This window comes from Lipotes vexillifer, unplaced genomic scaffold (genome assembly GCF_000442215.2).
Source record: "Lipotes vexillifer unplaced genomic scaffold, Lipotes_vexillifer_v1.1 scaffold241, whole genome shotgun sequence".
Lineage (NCBI taxonomy): Eukaryota > Metazoa > Chordata > Mammalia > Artiodactyla > Lipotidae > Lipotes > Lipotes vexillifer.
The window spans coordinates 1166425-1189908 of NW_006784922.1; the positions used below are offsets into that span (position 1 = coordinate 1166425).

Here is a 23484-nt window from a genome sequence, read left to right on the forward strand (position 1 = left end):
AGATGTAATGGCTTGGTTAAGTGTTTTAAAATCTATTCTTCTGAAATCCAACCTACATAACAAAATCAAGTAGCAGTATAATGTAAAGCATCAGAACTGGCTCTTAAAGATTATTTACATGTTGATTATTTGGAAAATAACCAACCAAAAAATATAAAAAAGTGATTTCTTTTTTACACAGTATGAAGTTATTAAAGAGATTAGACACTACAAAAAGCAAAATTCTTTCCTGAATAAATGAATATCTGTGGCACTAAGTTCACTTACTAATGGACTGTAACATGGAACTGCCAAACATGCATTTAAATTATATTAAATACACTTTCTGTTTCCAACTTAGGTTGATCAGCAGCTTTTGTTCTGTTAGAATCCTTCAAAGAGAGAAGCTCAAACAGGAAAAAGAAGGCATATATAAAACAGTAAACACTGACCTCCTGAGGTTCCTACAACATAAAAATATTCAAGTAGAAAATCTACATCACTTAGCAGCGGCTATGTCTGTAGTTGAGCACACTAACAGCACTTTAGTGTGTAAGGAGCAGATGAAGTAAGCCGTGCTTTTAAGCATGCCAAGAGGCAGAAACACTGGAATGTAACAAAGACAAACTCACAATTTCATAGACATTCAGTCAACATTCAAAACTATTAAGACTACACCACAAGAATTAAGTTGCTTTATATATATATCCCATGATGTATTAAGTTTTATCAGAATGCTAAATCAGAGCTTACCTCAAAAGATAACTTAAATGGCTTCTGCAAATTCCTATGTTATACTATGTATCTGAAATATAATTAGGAAGAAACTATAACCTCAAGGGGGAAACCCCAAAAAAACCCAACCCCATCTCAGGCTGTCAGTCATATTTATTTGTATTTTGTATTTTTAAATTATATTTCCTTTTAATTTAAAAACACGTTAAGTGACTACAAAAAAGGGCACATTCTTATGTTACATATCTGCTTAATTAGAAATTAATTTTTCAATCCAATAGGTAACAACAATCAATGCTTTTCAGTCAATAGAGAATTGGCAATCACAGGTCCAGATTTTATTGAAGGTTGTTTTTGTACGTTCATTTTAAACTGTTCAGGAGAATTCTGAATTTAAATTTCTTTAAACATTTAAAATGTCTACTACTTATTCCAGAATATTAAAATATCTCCCATATTAAATTCTAAAATGTTTTGGAAAACTACAGTATATCACTAGAATTTAAGGATAAAATAGCCACCCTAATCAGGTTTTAAAGACTAACTAGGAAGCAAATTTTGAGCTCCCAGTGAGGCAATGGTACTAGAAAGCAAAATGCTACATACCCTTTGGATCCAACTTACAATTTAAAAAAAACTGTACAGTAAAAATATGATTTAATTTCAGGCTCTACAGACTGAAATTTGCAAAGCCAAAGTAGAGGAAAGAAGGTGAAAGAACATGTTAAAAATAAAAACACACACACACACACAACAAAAACCTTTCTGCATGCTACCATGCATCTGAAATTTTTTGAAATGGTACTTATAAATTCACACACATACAGCTCAGACTTCAGTGCAATGGCTGTATCATTCAACACCTTCAGAGGAACAGAACCATGCAAAGAGGAGCAACTGCTTACAAAAACGGTTATTCAGTATTTATTCTGCAATGCGAAGGTGACAAACTAAAATATAAAAAGGTTGTTATGGCTTAACATTTCTGTTGCAGATTAAATATGCAGCATTGAAAAATGGAAAGGTGTGGCTTCGTCTCTGACCAGCAGAGTTAAAAAGAAAAATCTCTCCATTTTCCTTCATCATGGGATACACTGTTCAGGCAATCCAAATTAATAAAGACTTGCACTTTCATATGGACACAAGATCAAGTGTACCAGTTAGGTTTTCACATTCACAGTATATAAGAAAATACACATGGAAGGAAAAGTAAAGGGTTAACTTAACAAGGATTTATTCACAGGAATACATGTAAGTAGAGAAAAATAACAGAAAAGCTAAACAAATGAAATGAAGAGGATCCAAACCAACTTTCACTCTGTAGCTTTTTACTTGCACCCTGTGTGCATATATCTAGGGCACAGAGGGCCACCAACATGCGCCAATACAGTGTAGGAACCCTGCATTACATCCATTAACTTAAACACATCTTTAAGATCATGCTTTGAACAAAAAAAGAAAGCTTAGAAGGCAATATGTTGAGTGGGAATAAACACTGAAATATAGCAATCATGTCTTCAACTTCTACAATTGTCTTTATGTGCCAACTAACATTTATGCAGCCTCTTACAGATCTTTTACCATGTAATTTAAGTTTTAGAAGTTTTGATAAAATCACTAGTAGTATATAACCATGCAGAAAGCACATCACACTGACAGCACAGAGGCAAAGATTTTGCACAGGTATATCAGCTTTCCACATTGTGCAGGTTACACACAATACAATATCAATCTTATTCCTAACAGTTCCTAAAAAAGATATTTCAAGGCCTAGCTGTAAACTACAGTACTTTATATCTATATTCTTAATAAAAATAAAATCCACAAATCTTAAAAAGGAATTTTAAATGCAGGGCTATATTGAACTGGTAAACTGCAACACAAACTGGCGCAACAGAGGTAACTGAATACCAATCTCACTCTATGTGATGCAAGCATGCTACTCTCCCACTAATTTAAAGTACTTTCAATCACTATGAGCCAGAATGCATGCCTGAACCTTAAACTGCACTTTAAAAATAACATCTTGGCCTAGAAATTAAATCTAATGAAGTACAACCATCAAATTATATCCACTACATTAATGTCTTAATGCAAAATCAAGATGTCAATCTTTAGTTTGATATGTCCAACCCCATTTATTCCTCCCTCCCTGCCCACCCCACAAAGGTAAAAGGAGTGACTCATTTGGCATTTCACAGGGTGCTTCATTGTTTATATTTGTTTTGTTTTATTTCCAACTTTTCGGGGTACCTTAAATTGTAACTTCCAAGAACCTGCTTCTACTATTATGGGTAGGCAAGCTGATTTTAACTCTTATTAGCTTTCATTTGTGTAGTTCTTCATCAGCATGCAAAAACAAGGCCCCATCAATGTGGGAAATTTTATAAAAACCTTTAAAAAAAAAAAAACAAAAACCAAAAAAACCCCAAAACTTTACTGTCTTCTAATCCTCATTCTTAGGTTTCCTTTATTGTGCGCTATAGAATTTTTCCTCTTTCTCATTCCTATGCATCATTTATATGGTTCTTGTTTTGGTACAATTCCCCATAATATTCCAGAATGTACTGTTTTGTGAGTAGATTGAATAGCTTTTTCTTTTTTTTTTTTGCTTCTTCACATCCAGTGCAGAGTTGTAATTGGAGACAGATTTCCACCCACAAAGGCTCCAGATGTTAAAACGTTTCCCAACAGCGACTTAATACAGTGACGGCAACACCTCCCTCCCACCCCTCCCAGTAGGGTTGGGATTGTACTGTATTCCCTACTGGTTTACCCTTCCCCCCTGTAAAGGGTAACATTTTCCCTGGGTGCAGAGGCTCCCTCATAGTCTCCAAGACTGAAGGACCTGTAAGAAAACAAAAACAATTTTATACGTAAAATTGTTTTTCTTTTAAAGCCCGTGGAACACAAAATTAATCAAGTAGCAATGCTATCTCCACCTAAAGAAAATGAGAAACTGTACAAATTGCCTAAGATCACACTTGTCAATGAGAACCATGTTGCTCCCTTCTCCTGCAGCTCTCAACTGTCACCTGTATCAGATACGAAAAGTGACGCCAAGCTGGGGACATGCACAGAGAGGTGTGCAGCGCTTTATACAGATGAAATATAGATGAACTACCCCTTGTAGATTGCCATCAGTCTAATTATCTATCCTCGTTCGCACAATGGGTCCCGATGGGAGCCGATTATTTCTTATATAACAAGCTGTCTTGCTTTCTTCAAAATTAAGTTAGCACTTTCTTTAGGACAATCACTTTTCTTAGTGAGAATTAAAACATTATCATTTTTGCCAGTATTCCCAATGTTAAGCAAAAAAAAAGAGCGTGACTTATTTTACTCAGTCATGTCCTATACTCTCAGGCCTCTTGATTTTCCTGATAAAGACTTTTTCAATGCTAGCATAGTTTTAATTATGAGAAGATTAAGAAATAAAGGTAGATTACTGGGAGACTGTAACTAGTACCTGACAGTTGTCCTTTCACAACAAAACTTTTAACTACTCCTGCGAAACTCTGGACATTTATGAAGATCACCACAGTTAATTCATAACTGGTGAAATGACAGAGACCACATAGGGTTTATTAATCAGATTTATTAACCCCAAAGTGCTCAAGACTCAGCTCACTGTTGAATAATTTAGCCCTTGATGCTAAAAGTTATTTCTCATCTATTGTATTCTCATGATTTAACGTAAAGTGAATCAAGCACTTCTCTAAAATGCTAAAGCCACAAGACAGCCATAAGGATGCTTAAGACCACTGTGGGACAACACACACAGGGCTCTGAGACATTCCAGAGGCTACAAAGCCCATTTCTACTGCCCTTTTAGGCTAGTCAACTTAGATGTTGAAATCTTTCCAGGTTTAAAATCTAGCTCAGAGTAAAGAAGCAAGCATGCAAACAGAAACTCCAACATACAAGGTAATTCAAGTAAGTTTATGCCTTCTTAACACACACTGGGTACACTCTCTGACCCTCCAGTTGAACAGGTCTCAGTTCATGTTCAAAAACTAATGAAGTGCGTCCTGGCTCACTGTACTAACCCATATTACTGATATTTATTGAGCCAACTTACTGTGTTAGGCAATATACGAAGTCCTGGCACCACATATAGAATAGTATTTAATCCTCAAAATAACCTAACGAGGAAACTAAGGCTAAAAGACCAGAACTGTTAGTTTGACTTAAGTCAGAAAAACTCAAAGAACAAGAGTGCAGGTGGACTTACCCCTCTACCACCCCAAATCAAAAAAGAATCTTCCATTGATCTTTTAAAAACACAGTGCTGGGAACGAGGAAGGTGCTCAATAAAATATGAAGAATAAATATTAAATATTCCTATTTACTGAGACCAAATCCAGTTCCAATTCTACTTGGGTTTTCCCTAAAGCTCACAACATAGGAAGTCCTTGATATATGAGACTATAAATTCATGCTTTAAAAATGAATCTCTACCCTGCCACAGTGAATGTCAGTGACCTTTTAAAGGGCAAAAATTAAAAAAAGGATTGGTTGAAGAAATGGTGAGTAATCCAACTAGTACACAAACTTGGATTTCCTTCTACCTAGGATTCAAAGTGGAACCATGTATTTTATCTTGCTTGCTGGCTCATCAATCAATCAATCTCCAGCCTCCATGTAAGTAATTTTAAGTCAAATATAACATGATACTGTTTTACTCAACCTCTGTGGAAAACAAACAGCTTTTATTCAGTAGTTTCAGACTGAGGTCCTAACTTAAGTTTCTTCATCCTAGAAAATTCCAAATTTCTTACAACTTACCCCTAATTATGGGACTGCAGCTTAAGTGTATGAGATTAAACACCATAAAAAGCTGCAAGACGCTCTTTTAAGGGAAGTGGAAACTGGTCAGAGAAACGCCTCCAATTTTCATCCCCAACTTGATTTTTAAATCCATGAAGGATCTGCAAAAAAGTAAAAAATCATTAATTTATCAATAACAAAAGAGAAACTCTCATATCTGCATAGCTTCTGAAATCAAACACTACTGATTTTATTATTCTAAAATTTTACCCCTATTAAAGCAGTTATTCTCAAACTTTGTTGAATTCTACACCTTTCCATGTCTTGCCTAAAATCACCTCATAGAATATGCTGCACTTTGCTTTGAGAAGGTTAGAATTCAGCAAGTGTCCTAGTAACAGAAGTACTCTAAGCAATCTGACACAGTAGTAATGAAAAGCAAGCAAAAAGGTATAGCATTCACCCAAGGGATTAAAATTTTTATGCCTTATTAAGTTTATTCAAATTGAAAATATACAAAGCTTTGGGAGTTCGTAATTGCAACTATATAGTTCACTAATTTTAATATTAGGTAATTCAAATGTGTAGCAGCATTTTATTTCTTATTTTGTTATGGCTGAGGGCTGACTGGAGTTAACGACAAGGGGCATTACTAAAACAAACACACAGGTTTAATCCTTGCTGTGACCAGTTAGATTTACTTTGTTCAACAGGTTGTATTATACGCCAATCTTAGTCAGCCATCTTTGAAAATACATGCTATTTTGCATAGGTGGGATAACAGGACTTCATGAATCAGTGGTACTGCTTGAGAAAATATTTTTAAAATACATGCTCTATTGATACAAAGTCACTACTGTATATTTAAGAAAAGATCAAGTCAACTTCTTTATTACCAAGAACAAAGGTTATATAGTCTACCAGTACTGATTTGAAGAGTCTAAGTTTCATGTGAAATAAAAACATAATTTAAATTTCCCAACTATGTAACAGTCACATGATGTGCATCATAAAGACTTTTTAGTTACCTTACAGAACATGTCTCGCAGATCATCTTTTGGATTAATCCATGATGCAACAGCATCACAAAAAAATATAAAATCCTATAACAAGCAAGAAATACATCTTCAATTGATACTGTATTTGTCAAACACAACAAAAGATACATGTAAACTTCAGAATATATATCAACAGAATCCTAGGTAAAAAAAAAAACTTTTTTAAACAGCTATAATAAGGAATTAAAGTAATTTCTTAATGGTTGTCCCTGCTACTCCACCATCAAGGAACCTCTAACTTACTCAGTTTATACTGGAATTTAGTGCTACAGGAAAACCCAAATGAACTTTTTGGCCAACCCAATATTTCATTTTAAATTACAAAACCCCAGTCTAGTAAATGTGTAGCATCAGCAAGGACTGAGCGCATCAAATAAGCACCAGTTTAAAAAAATCTTCATTTATGGAATTATATAAAATTCAATAATTTTACAGTTCTGATTGGCCTAGAAATAATTCAAAGCTAGTTAAGTATATACCAAACAAGTTTGACTTAAAGCATAAGAATTTATAGATCTAAATTTCAAGATCCACCTCCAGATAGAAATGTAAATGAAATGATAAGTTAGAAGAAAAATTATGTAGTTACAAACAGCACCCAGCCCAACCCAACTCAAACAAACAAAACCCCCAATGCTCAGACTATTATTTAAAAGATAATCACGTTATTCTGACTAAAAGAACAAGGTGATGACAGGTATATGCTTGAAATACTTCATGTAAGTATTTCTCAAGTTCGACTATCTTACTGAAACAACAGTTCAACATACAACATACAAGATACTGCTGATGTACAACTACTTTAAATTTTACTATTAAATTCAGAAAACCTCATTAATTTCAAAAAAAATCACTAATACTAAAATATGTGCATAAAACACATATTTAAGCAAATAAAATACCATGTGCCCAAAGTTTATGGTTTATTCAAATTATGATTCCTGTGTCTTCTGAGTATCAAAGTCTGATGTTAAAAATTTAAATTATAAATACATGTAGAATTTGTGATTAAAAATTTAAACATAAAAAATAAAACTTCAGACATTTTCTTTTAACCACACCCAAATAAAGTATGTAAAAAGTAGAAATTTATACCAACTTTTAAGTTAGTAGTGATTTCATGACCACACATGTTACTATCACTGTCTTAAATGTTAATGCAAAAGGAAAAACAACAGTAACAAAAAAAAAACACCCCTGTATGAAAATGTTCCTTCTTAATATGGTATATACCACATCAGATACCTCTAAAACGTATTAAAGGTGACACAAAGTTCTTAAGTATTGGAAAAAACCCAGAAACTCAATGCCAGGAGGTTATTTTGCAACTAGGGACCATCTTTTTAAGACAGTAATGGCTTGTTTTACTAGTAAGTTATTAATGTTATACAAATCTAAAATTAGCCAAAAGATTTTTTTCCAGTTCTACTTCATATGTTTTCAATGCCTATCACCTACATCAATTTTGAATTTTATAAGCTGGTATTTACCAATGTTTCTAAACCTGAATTAACAAACAACACAGTAGTCAACGTGAGATAGGAAGTATCAAAAGGTCTCAGTTAAAAAATGTTCAAAGCACCTATCCCTTGAAAGTGAAAGTTTATTTTTTGGAAAACCCCTCCCATACTTTCTTTTCCTTACAATTTATCTGTTGAGGAACCTGGGGCATTTAACCTATAGCCCCACAGCCTGTATTTTGTTGATTTCATAGATCTGGTGTAAATCAACACATCCCTTTATGTTTTGTGTGTCAGCTGGATCCAGAGGTTTGATCAGATTCACGTTTAGTACTGCTGCCAAATAATTTTTTAAAGGCTAAAGATGTCTAAATATAGTATGAAATAGCGTAAGAAATGAAATTAAGGATGAATAAATCACTAAATCATAAACTCTCAAAAGTTAAAGCAGTTTCAATGGTTGATTCAGTATTCTATTTTATTCTGATCTAAGTAACAGAAAGAGTATCCTACTATTTGATCACCCTCTGAAGTGCAGAGAGCCTCAAACTCAGCAAATTGATATTCACGGTTTTAGGAAGCATTTACAAAGTAAATAAATGATGTCTGAATGTGAATGAAAGAAGCTTTGGCTTAATTCAAGTCAAGAATATAACTTTTATTCTCCCAATCTGCTGTTATTATATGTCAGGACCAAAAAAACATTTAGGAAATAAAAATAGGCATCATCATTTCAAGATATTAGGAAATACACATTTAAAACATAATTTGTTTCAGTATCTTCAGTAAAAATAGGTAATGTTTTTAATAATTATAGTTTAAACTTTCAAGTTTCATAATTCAGAACATTAAAAGTTAAATCCTTTTGAACATCTTACTTGGATTACTCCACTGGGATTCACACTGATCATGGTACAAATCCCACGAAATGCTGAATCCTTTTCCTCATTGTCCCTTATGTTTCTCAGAGAGGTGCACCTATTAAATTATAGAATTGAGTTTAGCATTTAAGTAAAAAGCAGGTTCAACTACAATACTAATGGACAGTATTTAATGGAATAAGCACCAGAGTAGAGATAATGTTTATATTCAAAGAATTTTCATAAAGCTTAAGTTTCTCACACTTACTATATTATGTTGGGCCCATCTAATCTCAATATAGTGAAAACCTTGAAATTCACAAGTCTTACTAATCAATTGCATCTAAGTAATAAAAAATGATTTTAATTTCCCATTTAAACTATTAATGAGCTTGATCCAAGAGTAAATTACCCATTTTTAAAACTGTATTATGACTTGTATTCCATTAAACACTACTAAAAATGTCTTGAATTGAAAGACTGTCAATCGAAAGAAGCAGAACATAGGATATACTGCCACAGTAGAAACTATTATTATACAACTTATGATGTAGATGTTTAATTTTTACATTAACAAGCAAATAAGATTTTTATACATAACAAATTTAAACATGTATTTCTTAATGCAATCCAAGTTTTCAAATTAATTCTAAAAAAGAAACAATGCAAAAACCTAAATTTATAGAATTTGCATGCATCTTTATTTTACTGGTGGATATTTAAATGCTTTTTATGTATAATCAAGCTTTTTAACACAGCAAGCATGTGACAATCTTATCCCATGCATCAATTAGTCGTTAGCCACAACATAAAATAAATATACATGACGATGCTACTGAAAAACCTCACAAACCTGATAGGACAAGATTAGTCACATGGTTGGCAATGATAAAGGATTGTGATTTTTGTAACCAACTGAAAATATATCTAAAAGTGAGATAGAAAGAGAAAGAAAGAGTGAAGAAAAATGAATTAAAAAAAAAGATTGAATAATACACACCAGGGTCTTATAAACTGCTGTAGCATGGGGGCCACCTCTTGAGGACAAACGTAACCAAGACGACCAATTGTTATTGCTAAGGTAACGCAATCACGGTTATACACCACCAAACGCCAACCAAGACATGAGCAAATGAGGGGGAAGGAGAAAAAATAAAGAAAAAACAACAAATAACTCAGAAACAGAAACCAACAGAATTTGTGTATGATAATAAACATAAGATTTCACCAGTGCTGTTTATTACCACCCCCTATAATAAGGGGCAGCAACATATATGGCATACTCTTGGAAAAAGAAAAACAAAAGGAATTAAAAAAACTTTAAAGATTGAGAGAACACCAAAAACCGTGATGAACTGCCTTTCTCGCTCAATCGTCAAGATATTCTGTTAATAAAATGATGAGCGATTAAACAGATGGATTTAGATTCTTCCTTCAAAGCCAGTTGAAATTTCAGTTTAACAATGAAATCTAGGTTTTCTCCCCCAAGAAATACTAGTAAATGTAAATTATTACATTTCTGAATTGTCTATTCAAACACACTTCTCAGAAGTTAACAGCTAAAAGCTTTCTCACTTCTTTATGTAGCTTTCTATGTAATTTCCATTCTTTGAAAATTATCTAGGAATCTGATCAAAATTTTGGTATAATTTTGGTTTGTTTGCCAGCATTTCCAAAACAAGCCAGTGGACCATTTGTTGCCTGATATCAAAATCAACTATTAAATTTTAGGTGTTGTGGTACATACTGAATAAATGGATTGGAAGGTTGCTGTGCTATGTCAAATCCCATTCCAAAAAAACCACCTCTGATGGTGATGATGATAACAACTCAAATAGTCCACTAATTTCAAACCCTGTTTGACAAAAAGGAAATTTAGACAGTCCACTGTAATGACATGTGATATGTGGACCAAAGGAACAAATATTCTGTCCTTGCTATAAAATGCACAGCACATATAATAGATAATAAAACACACTGATTACATGTTAATATTTTATTTTTAAAAATTTGAAGTGGGAATTAATCAAACATATATTCACCATCAAAATTCAGTTAAGTCCTTAAATTTACAAAGAGTTAAAACAAGTGCAACTCAGAACTGCATTCTGCAATTCAAAGGTACATTACATATAAATACATTTATACACAACGGGAAAAAAAAAACAAACAGAAAACAAACCATGAGGTGCTTTAATGGTGTTCTCTCAAAAACTTACAGGTTAACCTTTCATAAAAAAAGGGTGGGGGGGTAAAGAAAAATGTTTAAGGATTACTTGAAGCAAACTACACAGATAATACTAAAATCCAGCAGATTCATATGAAGCAAGAGAAAGAAAACCTATGTTCAAAAGACACAAACTATGCAACATTCTCATTAAACAGGCAAGTATGAACAACCCAATGAAACATGCGATAAAGCAGATGATGGTCCATTGAAAAAGTTCAGTGTAGGATATACTAATTAGAAAAAAAGCAAGTAACTGCATATACTAAGGAATTGGCTTTATGAATTAAGATAATGGTAATTAAGTTGCTAAAATATACAGATGTTACCCACTGCAATGATTTTATTTTAATAATTATCCACCCCCGTCCTTTGGGGATGGAATAAAAGAAACATTTTCTGCAGTCACTTGTGATAAGAATAATACAGTGAATCCCAAGTGTGTTTCTTAATCATATCAATTCAATCCATCAACTTGAAGGGCATTATCAACTACCTTTTGATTTACTTAGGGTAGATTCATACTTAGAATATATTCTTATATATAAAGCCAATTTGTTCACGGAACTATAACAAATTCACCACCTGATATCCCACAAGAAACTTTAATATACATTACACTCAACATTTATTTGCAGTTATGCATTCACATTTAAAAATAAATAGGAAGTTTCTTAAGGTTCAACAGTAATTTGATAATGGCCAAGTGTTTCAAATCTGAATGTCATGTATAGGTACTGCATTCTAAAGAGATAAAAACCTGACAAGATTTCATAACCATCCTATACATAGCTTTTTATACTTTTCAGCAAGAAAATCTAATTCACTTCATGATATAAACAGTACCCATACAGCCAAACAGCCATATAACTGTTTCATAATTAAAAGATTTCCTTCCATACCAATAACCACATTAATTATCACATTAGGATATAATAAACTTTCTATAATTAAAAAATGTAAAATTAAAATACCTTTGAAGATAAATTTTTATTTAGAAAAACTTATTTGATTCTTTGTCCAGTAATATTGGTAAGGCATTCACTGACTATGAATATACTACTGGAATTGTCTTAGTATATAAAGAAAAAGATGTGCCTGATTGAAAACAAAATTTACATTTTAAAAAATCAGGGAGGGTGGAAAGAAATCACCCTGAAATGTGTTTTATAGTATGGAAGGTACTCTTTAATATAAACATGCTCTCTATAAATGCAGAAGAGAAACAAGCCTCCTGAATAAAAATCCCACAAGATACTGCTTTAAGTTCCCAATCTGAAGAAAAGTATACAACAAAATACAAAAATACATATGCCATTATTAATGAACTAGCCACTACAATGCAATCTATTTTTGGCTACATTTTTACAGATTAAAAAAAAAAAAATTACTCCCCAACTGCCAGGTATTCTCTGAAATTAATGTAAAAGTAAAATTCATATCATTCAATAGTTATTTTAGTTGGGGCCCATTTTAGGGAGTATTAAAACACTATAACAGGGGAGAAAGTGTTTTTTTTTTTTGACAGTTTCTGAAAACTGGCTGTGGAATGAAGCTAAAACAGTACATTTCATTACTGAGAATACAAATTAGCTGTTAATTAATAAGCTGGGTTTCTAAAGCTAGCTTTACTTTAGTTTCTCTACACATCTTAATGTAAAATTGAAAGGCAAATAATTTTCTCTTCACCGTAACAGTTCAGTCATATGGTACCTGTATTCTCTAACAACGTCTTTGGTGTGTTGGGTCTGTTAATGATTTCTACAAGCTGGTGCAACACCATAGGAATATAAGGCTGCATCTCTATACCTAGATCATTCCCAAAAGAGAAAACAAAAAAGAAAAATTTCATTGTTAAAATATCAATGTAAAATATTTTTGCCCCCTTTACTGTGATAATAATATTCATATATATAATGCTCATTATAAAATATTAAATTATCAAAATTTATATTTTTAAAGGGGAAAAAAATCTTACCCATTTGAATGGAGATTTCTCCAATTGCCCATGTAGCATTATTGCAGACTGAAATGAACTCTGGATTTAGGTTGGTTCCCAATATTGGCATGAAATCAGCTAGAAAAAAAAAGTTTTTAAAAACTATGTAGTAAACTTCTCAATAGCAGTGTTTTGTGGTTTAAAGGAAATCTACCAGATGGAAACTGAAATCTAGGCAAGAAACAGCCTTTAAAAAAAAAAAAGCTGTTGGTAATAATTATCTTAAGAAACTGAAGGAAGCAGTGTCTGGCCACTGAACATTCATATGAAATGTATCAGGAAGCCCAAGTTTCTGTTTTATTTTAAGTATCGTTAAAAAGAGCTGCTCAGAGTAATCTCTCTTGTCATCAGACTGAGAAAATTTAAAATAAAGTGAGGAAAACATGATACAATAGAACTTTCTTCAAAGCTGGTTTTTCACACTCAGAAAAAAATTTTAAATCAATGATTTTGGCTTTTACAGTTAACTTTTATCCTAGTGCTCAGATTGTGGTCTCTAAATATCACTTCCCATTTAAAAGGAAAAAGGGCTATCAGAGAAATGTCCCATCGCAGGCTAAGGGCAGGAAATGTACAAAACAAGCCTGGACTATTTTTTCATACCAGAAAAGACTCCGGACCCAAGTTGGTAAAGCTCCTGTTGCCAGCGGTAGGACAGTTTGAGCATCATGAGCTCATACTGACACTCTAACAAACACAAACTAAACTCTGAAACATAATATAGATACCTATGGAAGATGCTGGATATCAATTATTATTTTGAAAACTGGTAAATAAAGAGAAAGAATCAAGTAATTATCCTGCCTCTTCTCCTATATGATTTGTACCTCAGGGCAATAATTTATTGATATGGGAAATGTCTCTATATCTGCATTCTCACTACTAAATGAAGAATTAGAATATCATTTTTTAACCCCTAATAAACCAGTCGATCTCACAGTTTCTCAATCTCAGCAATACTGATAATCTGGGTCAGATTATTTTATTGTGGCGGGGGGCTGTCTCATGTGTTGTAGGATGTTTTGCAACATACTTTGCCTCTACCCACTAGACACCAGTAACACACCCCCAGTGTTAAAATGTCTTCAGACATTGCCAAATTGCTCCAGTTGAGAAACACTAACCTGGAATATAATCATCACAGTTGGTAACATTAAAAACAGGGAGACAACTAGAAACACTGTACCTCCTGAAGAAGGTACATGATCTATAAAGTCATAAAATAAAAAAAGAAATGTAATCTTTCATACAAGTTTAAACTCATAAAAACTAAATCAGGTGGAAAATATTTGTAGAACAAGCTTTCCATAAAACAAGAATTCATTACACTTTCATTTAGACTGTGGTTAGGCTTAACTTGATGGTTTACTTTAATACGTCATAAATAATGTTATTATTCAAAGTTTAGAAAGACAGTTATTATTGAAAAGTATAACTGGGAATTGGCTGAAGGTCAAAAGGTACAATCTTCCAGTTCTAAAATAAGTTAGGTTCTGGGGGATGTAGTATATCACATTATAACTATAGTTAACAATACTGTATTGTATATTTGAAAGTTGCTAAAAGAGCAGATCTTAAAAGTTCTCACCCCACACACACACAAAATATTTGTAACTATGTGAGGTGATAGATGTTATAATTAAACACTGTGGTAATCATTTCCCAATATATACATATCTCAAATCATTACACTGCACACCTTAAACTTATACAATGATATGCCAATTACATCTCAGTAATAAAAACTGGAGGGGCCCCCCCCAAAGCACACCATATCAAACGAAAAAAAAAAAACAAAAAACAACAACGCAAAAAACCATTTTAGATCAGTGCTTTAAACTAAGATTAAATGATGGGATATAGAAATGAATGGAAAATAACCAAAACCCCATTTAATCCATGGGTCTGACAGCAAATCAGGTTACATTATTCAAGGAATCCCTTCTTATCTTCACAAAAGGCTAAGACAAATGCTATGCCATTTCAACAGAAACAAATCATTATTGACTTTTAAGAAAATTGTTTGAAGTTTCCTATAGTACCTGAAAAATTATGCTGGGTTATCATGAGAAAACCTGATTATTATTATTACTGGGTACCTCTACCAAAAAAGAGAGGCTATTCAAGAAGTATCCATGAACTAGCATATAGGACCAAGGATTCACAGGTGGGCAAGTAATACTTTTCCAACTTCTCTCCAGTCACATGAATGCCTAACGAGCTGCTGAAGTGATGGTGAATTCAAAGAAACAAGGAACAGGGGTTCCCATCCTGCCTGCTTGAATCAGAGCAACTCTAACCAGTAAAATGTGCACTTATAAATGTTGGGGTTTCATGGAATTTCAGTTTAATAATGAAAACCATAGCTGATGAAAAATAATGTTAAAAATCACATCACAGGGGCTTCCCTGGTGGCGCAGTGGTTGAGTCCGCCTGCCGATGCAGGGGACACGGGTTCGTGCCCCGGTCTGGGAAGATCCCACATCCCGCGGAGCGGCTGGGCCCGTGAGCCATGGCCGCTGGGCCTGCACGTCCGGAGCCTGTGCTCCGCAACGGGAGAGACCACAACAGTGAGAGGCTCACGTACCGCAAAAAAAAAAAAAAAAAGAAAAAAGAAAAAAGAAAAAAAAATCACATCACAGCAATAGAAAATATTCATACCTATACAAGGCTTAACATGCTGAAAGCAAGCTTTTGTCAGATCACCTAACAAGGCGAAGGAACTCTGTCGAACCTCTGGCATTTTATCCTGCAAGAAAGAAGAAGAAATTAACCCCAATGTGACACAGAGAACCAGGTTTCAATTCATTTCAATTTAATAAGTCTCACCTGCATGCACTGATACATTAGTGTTAGAATGTTACTTCGGGCTACTAGCTGCTCAATGTTGCCTCCAAGTCCTTCAGCCAGGCCACTGAGTAAATCAAGAGCCACTATCATAAAATCTTTATCTGGAGCCTCATACTGATCTGGTTGAGCATTGTTCAGCTGAAATTAAGACACAATTTTTTGAAAACTTACTTTGAATCAATTATTGAAAAAGTTTGTATACATTATGCCTATCCTTAGAAAACCGTTTGATGCCAAGAAAGGAGAGAAAAAATTTTAAAAATACCATTGCTTGTGCAAGAGTCTTCTGTACTAGGTTTACACAACGCTGATACACAGGTTCACAGTATGGAAGGAAGCCAGACTGCAGGGCTGTGGCAACTGAAGATAGGCACTAGAAAGAATAACGCAGATGTGTAAAACTTCTAGGTATAATTGAGATTATGATAAATGCTTCAAAGTGTACTCAATAAGATTCCGGTCACTTATGAGCCTGTTCTACTAGTCTATAGCATAGCAGGTTTACCTTTTCAAACCTCTCCTTTGGATACCATTCATTGCTGTTAAGTTTACTAGCTAGTCAGGGGAGGTTTCCTCAAAAAAATTTAAAGGTTTCTTTAATGAACATTATCTTTCAGGAACAGATTTAAGTATTATGTATTCCTATTTTTTCCTCAAATGTAAGAGAGACATTTATTTATCCTCCCATCCTGGTCAATACTGTGGGTGGACTTTACTGGGCACATTCTGAGCCCCTGCCTGGAAGTAAATATATCTAGTCATAATAATAATTCTTGTTTTGTTGGGCCCAGGATTAGCCATTGCTCTGTCACAAAAGTTTTTACTTTGCTGGTTAGGGACAATCCATGGCAGAAGTGGTGACCCCTGAAATGACAGGGGGAACAAGAATGACTGAACTGGCTCTACCAATATCAATTCATCTAGGTTTAAGTTACCACATGTGAGAATGTATTCAGTTATTTGGAGAGCATATAAATTTTGGGGGGTTAAAAAACGCATTTAAATACACAAGAAAACAAAACTTCAAACTAGACAGAAAAGGTATAAAGTGAAGTCCCTCCCATCAGAGTCCCAATGCTACTTCACATGACTATATGTATGTATAAATAATAGATAATATATAAAAGAATTTATGTCAATTATGACATGGCTATATATCCATATAAAGAAATAGTTAAATAGAGATGGACATATATATGCTGATATGGAAAGATCTCCAAGCTAATTCACTATCAAATAAGTAGAGCAGGCTAGAAAACATACACAATTCAATCAACTGTCTACTTAAAAAAAAAAACATAACACATCCATTACACTTTTTCTGTTTCACAGTATTTCTATGAAAACAGAAAATTTTAGATGTACCATAATTAAAGTTACAGCAAGTTACATATTTATTCAGCATTTTAACAGAAATGGTTCAGAATGTAAATTAACACTTACCACATATACCCATTTTAGATTTGAACACGTGTTTTTTGATGAAACACAGATTAACTAAATGTTACCAGCTTAGCATACCTCAAGTAAAGGGAAGAGATCTTTATCTTCATCCTTTAACATGTTCCATTTCTGGATCAGTGGAGGCATTAGCATCTGAATATATTCCTAATTACAATGATGAAAAACACATAAAGCTCCACTACCATATGTAAACTAGTCCATTTTGAGTGTATGAAAATTAAAATCCATTTACAGTAATTGTGTAAAATTATTACTGAAAGAATTTTAAGACTCATTCTTTGAATTTTTTTTTAAGTCCTGGGGCCTGTGACATGTAATGACTCCTGCTGAGTAGGTTATAAATGACAAGTGAACTTATTAAAGACATTTGCAGAAAATAATTCATAATCATTTAAATGTTCTTACTAAAACGGAAGAATTCACGCAACCAAGTCAATAAACATAGTAACCATGTAAACAGGAGCACAGGTTCTACATGGTCTAATCTATTAGGAATCCCCCCACCAAACAAAACCAAAACAACAAACATCAAAGCAAACCCACAAACAAGTGTCCTGCACCAAGTTTTAAGTATAACTTATAAACACAATTTCTTATGATGTTTCAGAGAGTAATCATAAACATGAAATCTGTTCTTCAGCAGGTAATTTCGAGCTATGTTAAAATTCTAAAATTACTTAAATCCTATTTAAACAAATCAAATCCCACCCATCTCTTCTATTCTTAACACTACTAGAGACAGAGTCTGGCTTCCTAGCCACACTTCTGTACCACTATTTAGCATTTTAACCTATTACCCTAATTTTTAATTATTTTACCTTAGTGTATTCCTCATACTTGTAAGTTCCAGTGAGAAAACACAGATGTTTAGATGTGGTACTCTAAAGCTAGTGTTTATTAAGTGAGACACAAAACTACTTGGAATTAAGTAAAAGCTGAAATCCAGAGTATAAAACCTTCATCCTCTTTCCTTTAGTCACTCTAGAAAGTGTTGGTGCATTCATGTCATATGCTCCTGTAATCTTCACACCCTGCACATATTTATTTTTTAAAATACTTAAAAGGTGAATACACTTGCTGTCTTTTTCAGCTCTACATTCTTAAAGCAGCAAACACTAAGTGTTCACATCTCCCCAAACATGTTAATTTTCAAATATGTTAACCTTTTGATTGTAACTATGCTTTATATTTAATTTTTTCATAACAGTTCATCATAGGTACTTACAGGTTTGTTTAAGTGATGTCCTACTGAATCTGCTAATGTTCCTATGGCATCATAAAGAATGAGCAGGTTTTTATGCTGGTATTTACTAAATGCAAAGACCAAGGTATCAAGTATATAAGCAAGGTAAGGAACAAGTTCTGTACAAGCCTCCTCTTCTAGGGTAGCAAAGGCACTATAATTTAAAAAAAGAGAAAGATCACTGTTGTAGAAAAGAAACAGTTTACAATAGAGATAGGAATCTAAGTCTACAGTTTATAGAATACCTATTACACTTTACATGCATATTTGCCTACCGTACCACACCAGATGCTTATTTTTAACCATTTCTTTCCCATTCCTTATGCTGTCACCTATGGGCAATCTGCTTAACTACAATGGTAAAATCTAAAACTACTGTTGGTTCATTCAACAATTTATTTGCTGTTTACTATTTATTTAGTGACTGAGTGCTGGGAACATAGCAATGAACAAACCAATGTCCTCATTCTAGGGGGGTTTACATTCTAGTGATGCTCCAGATTAATGAAATCAGAATTGAAACTTAAATGATAGAAACATTTTTTAACACTTAGGGTGTTTGAGATGTATGAGAACATAGGAGTGTGATGATCTCTCAAATGTTTCTCTCAGTGGGAGGGGGAAATGGGGTGCTGGAGGTCAAAGGGCACAAATTTTCAGTTATAAGAATAAATTCTAAGTGGCGGGGTTGGTGGGGGTAGTGGGATGAATCGGGAGATTGGGATTGACAATATACACACTAATATGTATAAAATAGATAACTAATAAGAACCTGCTGTATAAAAAAAATCAAAAAAAGGAAAAAAAAGAATAAATTCTAAGGATCTAACGTACAGCATGGTGACTATAGTTAACACAGCACTGTATACTTGAAAGTTGCTGAGTAGATCTTAAGCATTCTCACAGAAAAAAGAGTTACCCATGTTAACTATAGGATCTTGATCTTCATAACTGTTCTACCATGCTTATGTATATCAAAATCAACATGTGGTACACTTCAAGTATATGCAATTATTTTTGTCAATTATTCCTCAGTAAAGTTTAAAAAATTTTCTCTAGGCTCCACACTATACATTAGAATGCACAGTGCATTTGTTATTATAAATTTGTTTATTTGCAGCTTATTTTTTAGGACAAATATACAAGAAATGAACAAACTCCAGGGCCTCAAAGCAATTACTTCAATTTATACCTAAATGTGTCTCGACTTTAAGGTGTATCTGGCCCTTTGTTTGTAAAATTAAGGTTATTTTCTTCTGTTTTAGCCAGGTAAGAATTTCCTAAAATGACAGGCTTAAGCCATTTGTTAACTGAAGTCTTATTCATTAACACTGAGCTATATCTATTTCCTTCATGGCACTTTCCACAAATTATAATTATATAGTTGTTCAGTATACCCTACTAGCCTGTAAATTTTAAGACGCAGAGGATGTAAGCTCAGCATTTAATATATGCGTAACAATTAGTAGAGAACTAAAAAAAACCTTGCTGAATGAATAATCTACAGGAAACCAAGCATAATTGGTATCCTCCCCCCACCTGAAAAAAAACTGAGTGCTGTTAATTACCAAAACTCCCTTGTTTAACTTTCTTTCACATCATTATGAATTAGGGCTCTTCCAGACATTTTTGCTTCAGATCTGGTAAAGTCCAGTTACACTGAAATTTACTTTCCTCTCTTTCAACAGCTATTTCTTCTTATTAACAAAGTCAACAGTAAAAGCAATTTTATTTGAAAAATTAAGAACTATAAACATTAGGTGGCAAGGCTTTTTAGAACATGAAGGTTTGTTCCAGAAAACGGAAATGCTGGTAGTAATGAAACTAACTGCTCATCTGATGTAAAAAGAGACAGCCCCAAATGCAACTGACAGAGTGGCTACTGGAGTTGAATCACTATGTGGCAACTTGTTATCACAGTTGACCTGCCGACTAATAATGTCACTCTGCTCAAACTTTTTTATTCCTTCAAGAGTAGGACCCTTGCCACTTCCACTCCAGATATCTGTGTGGGAATTAGGGTAAAAGATGATGCTACTGTTAAAGCCACTAAGGAAAAAAAAATGTGAAGAAACAGTAAATATGGATGTCTAGGTAGAGTCTCATTTGGATTTATAAAACCATCAGGTTAAAGATACAGATAACAAAAACCCCATTAGTGGTTTAAAATCAACATTCCATCACAAGCTTGAAAATTAAGTTTCTCCCTGAAATACCCACACTCCCTTCTCCCACAATGAACATTTTGTTATGAATGTCTCACCTGCAGGCAGCTTCTTGTACTCTTTTGTTGCTATCGAGGATACGCTTTAGCAGTTCTGTCATTAATGGCTTCAGGTACGTGTCTGGGGGCTGGCTGACTACCCAGTGTGCATAGCGGCTAAGAGTCCAGCATGTTATGGAACGCACAAGAGCCTTTTTATCAGAGAGGCACTGAATAAGGTGAGGAATGAGCTCAGGTAGGTATGGAATCATGCCCTGCATGCAACCTAGGAATAAAAACCACAGAACTATTTCAGGAAGTGCTGAAATTTGGTTAAAATTATTTCAGTTGAATACTAAACTGATACGTGCATCCATGAAACATATTCAGATCATCTCCATTCCAATAAATATACTGCAATAATCTGTTACAAAATTATTTTAAAAAAATAACTGAAATGAGCGCCAACTGCTCTTTAAGTATCTTTCAGTAGGGTTAGGAAAGCTCATTTTACTTCTGCTACAGAAATTATGGCTTTCAAAAATGCCTGTAAAATACTCCAATTTTTTGTAGATACATGTTTACAGCTAGGACAGAATAATAATCCTTTATAGAGGATGATGACACTTGACTTACGTTTCTTACACTTACCTATGGAAGTTATTTTTCTAGCAACAGGGATGCTTCTGACATCAGAATCCTCTCATTTTGCTTTTTTTTTTTTTTCTGTTCTCTTCATTATAACAAAAGCATTTGCAAAATATCTGGCTGGGGTTATAAGTAAGTCTATGGTTGTTTAATAATAATTAACTAGCTCAAAATAAAAACTTATCCTAAGATGGCTTTTAGACTCAAATATCATTTTTAAGGTTAATGTGGATCATAATCTCATCTACTTCAATAGTCTTATTAGCAACACAAGACAGCAAAGTACGTGAACAGTTTCTGCTTATAGAGTGACAAGTCCTTAAAGTAGCCTAGTCACATTAGCACCTATTGAGGACTTTACAGTTCAAGTTTGATTTAGACTTACCTTCAGCAATTGCTCCTAAAACCAATATGCCTGATTCTTTAACAACCCATTCATGATGAAAAAGTAATTCTTTCAAAAGGGGCAAAATATGTGGCAAAAGCTCATCACGATACACATTTGCAAGAACATCTAGGGCAGCCGCAGAACATTTTCCTAAGGAAATATTTAATTCAAAGACATTACATTAACTTCCATTACCATTTATAGTTATATATCTATAAATCTATCTGTATCTATATACAGATAAAATTTGTTGTATGTACAACACTTTATTTTTACCTCTACAAAGTTTGAAGATATTTTATCCTGTATACGCCTGCCTTTTTTTTTTTTTTTTTTAAAATAAAGCTGTTAGGTTGGCCAGAAATAACACCTTACTCATCAAAAGGGTCTTAGTTATACTGTATGGTAGACCCATTCATATGAATATTATACTACCAGGCAACAGAATGAAATATTTGTGTACTGACACAGAATGAGTTGCATGATATATGGAAAAGAATCAGCAGAGTACATATGATCTGATTTCACTTCTAGAAAATCAGCCTCCCCTCCTAAAAAGAAGACATAGGCCTACCTCAGATATTGCAGGTTCAGTTCTAGACCACCACAACGAAGTGAGTCAATTGAACTTTTTGGTTTCCTAGTGCACATAAAAGTTATGTTCACACTACGCTGTAGTCTACTGAAGTGTGTAATAGCTTTATGTCTATAAACCATGTACATACCTTAACCAAAATATACTTTATAGCTAAAAAATGCTAACCATTATCTGAGCCTTTGAAAAACTGTAATCTTTCTGTGGAGTGTCTGGCCTTGATGTTGGTGGTTGCTGACTGATCAGGGTGGTGGCTGCTGAAGGCTGGGGTGGCTATGAGCAGTTTCTTAAATAAGACGACAGTGAAGTTCGCTGCATGGACTGACTCTTCCTAACGTGAACGATTTCTCTGTAGCACACAGTGCTGTTTAATAGCATTTTACCCAGTAGAAGTTCTTTCAAAATTGGAATCAATCCTCTCAAACACTCCTGCTGCTTCATCAACCAACACTATGTAATAGTCTAAATCCTCAGTTGTCATTTCAACAATCTTCACAGCATCTTCACCAGGAGTAGATTCCATCTCAAGAAAAAGCAGTTTCTTTGCTCACCCATAAGAAGCAACTCCTCATCCATTAAAGTTTTCTCATGAGACGCAGCAATGTAGTCACATCTTCAGGCTCCACTTCTAATTCTAGTTCTTTTGCTATTTCCACAACATCTGCAGTTACCTTCTCCACTGAAGTCTTGAATCCCCTAAGAAGAATCAACTTCTTCCAAACTCCTGTTAATGTAATGCTGATATTCTCATCTCTTTCCATGAATCACAAATGTTTTTAATGGCATCTAGAATGGTGAATCCTTTCCAGAAGGTTTTCAATTTACTTTGCCCAGATCCTTCAGAGGAATCACTACCTATGGCAACTATAGCCTTACAAAGTGTATTTCTTAAATAATAAGACTTGAAAGTTGAAATTACTCCTTGATCCATGGACCGCAGAATCAATGCTGTGTTAGCAGATGTGAAAAAAACATGAACCTCATTGTACATCTCCACCTGAGCTC

The 23484-nt window shown here is 33.8% G+C and overlaps 1 protein-coding gene across 3 annotated transcripts in view; it reads right to left on the minus strand.

Annotated features, from left to right (window-relative positions):
- Positions 1-3312: 3312 nt before the first annotated feature.
- The window catches only part of TNPO1 (transportin 1), an 85194-nt gene continuing 65022 nt past the window's right edge, over positions 3313-23484 (minus strand). For 2 of the 3 annotated variants that reach the window (XM_007457052.1, XM_007457053.1), the window contains exons 12-25: positions 21882-22034; positions 20909-21134; positions 18628-18799; positions 17460-17546; positions 16204-16311; positions 15918-16076; positions 15750-15837; positions 13068-13166; positions 12803-12898; positions 9863-9938; positions 8881-8980; positions 6513-6587; positions 5503-5645; positions 3313-3562 (exon numbers count right to left, since the gene is read on the minus strand). In XM_007457052.1, the coding sequence (XP_007457114.1) occupies positions 5538-5645; positions 6513-6587; positions 8881-8980; positions 9863-9938; positions 12803-12898; positions 13068-13166; positions 15750-15837; positions 15918-16076; positions 16204-16311; positions 17460-17546; positions 18628-18799; positions 20909-21134; positions 21882-22034 (1547 nt within the window). In that variant the 3' untranslated portion in view covers positions 3313-3562; positions 5503-5537. Of the gene's footprint in view, positions 3563-5502; positions 5646-6512; positions 6588-8880; positions 8981-9862; positions 9939-12802; positions 12899-13067; positions 13167-15749; positions 15838-15917; positions 16077-16203; positions 16312-17459; positions 17547-18627; positions 18800-20908; positions 21135-21881; positions 22035-23484 lie in introns of those variants that run through there. The other variant, XM_007457054.1, reaches the window with a different exon arrangement.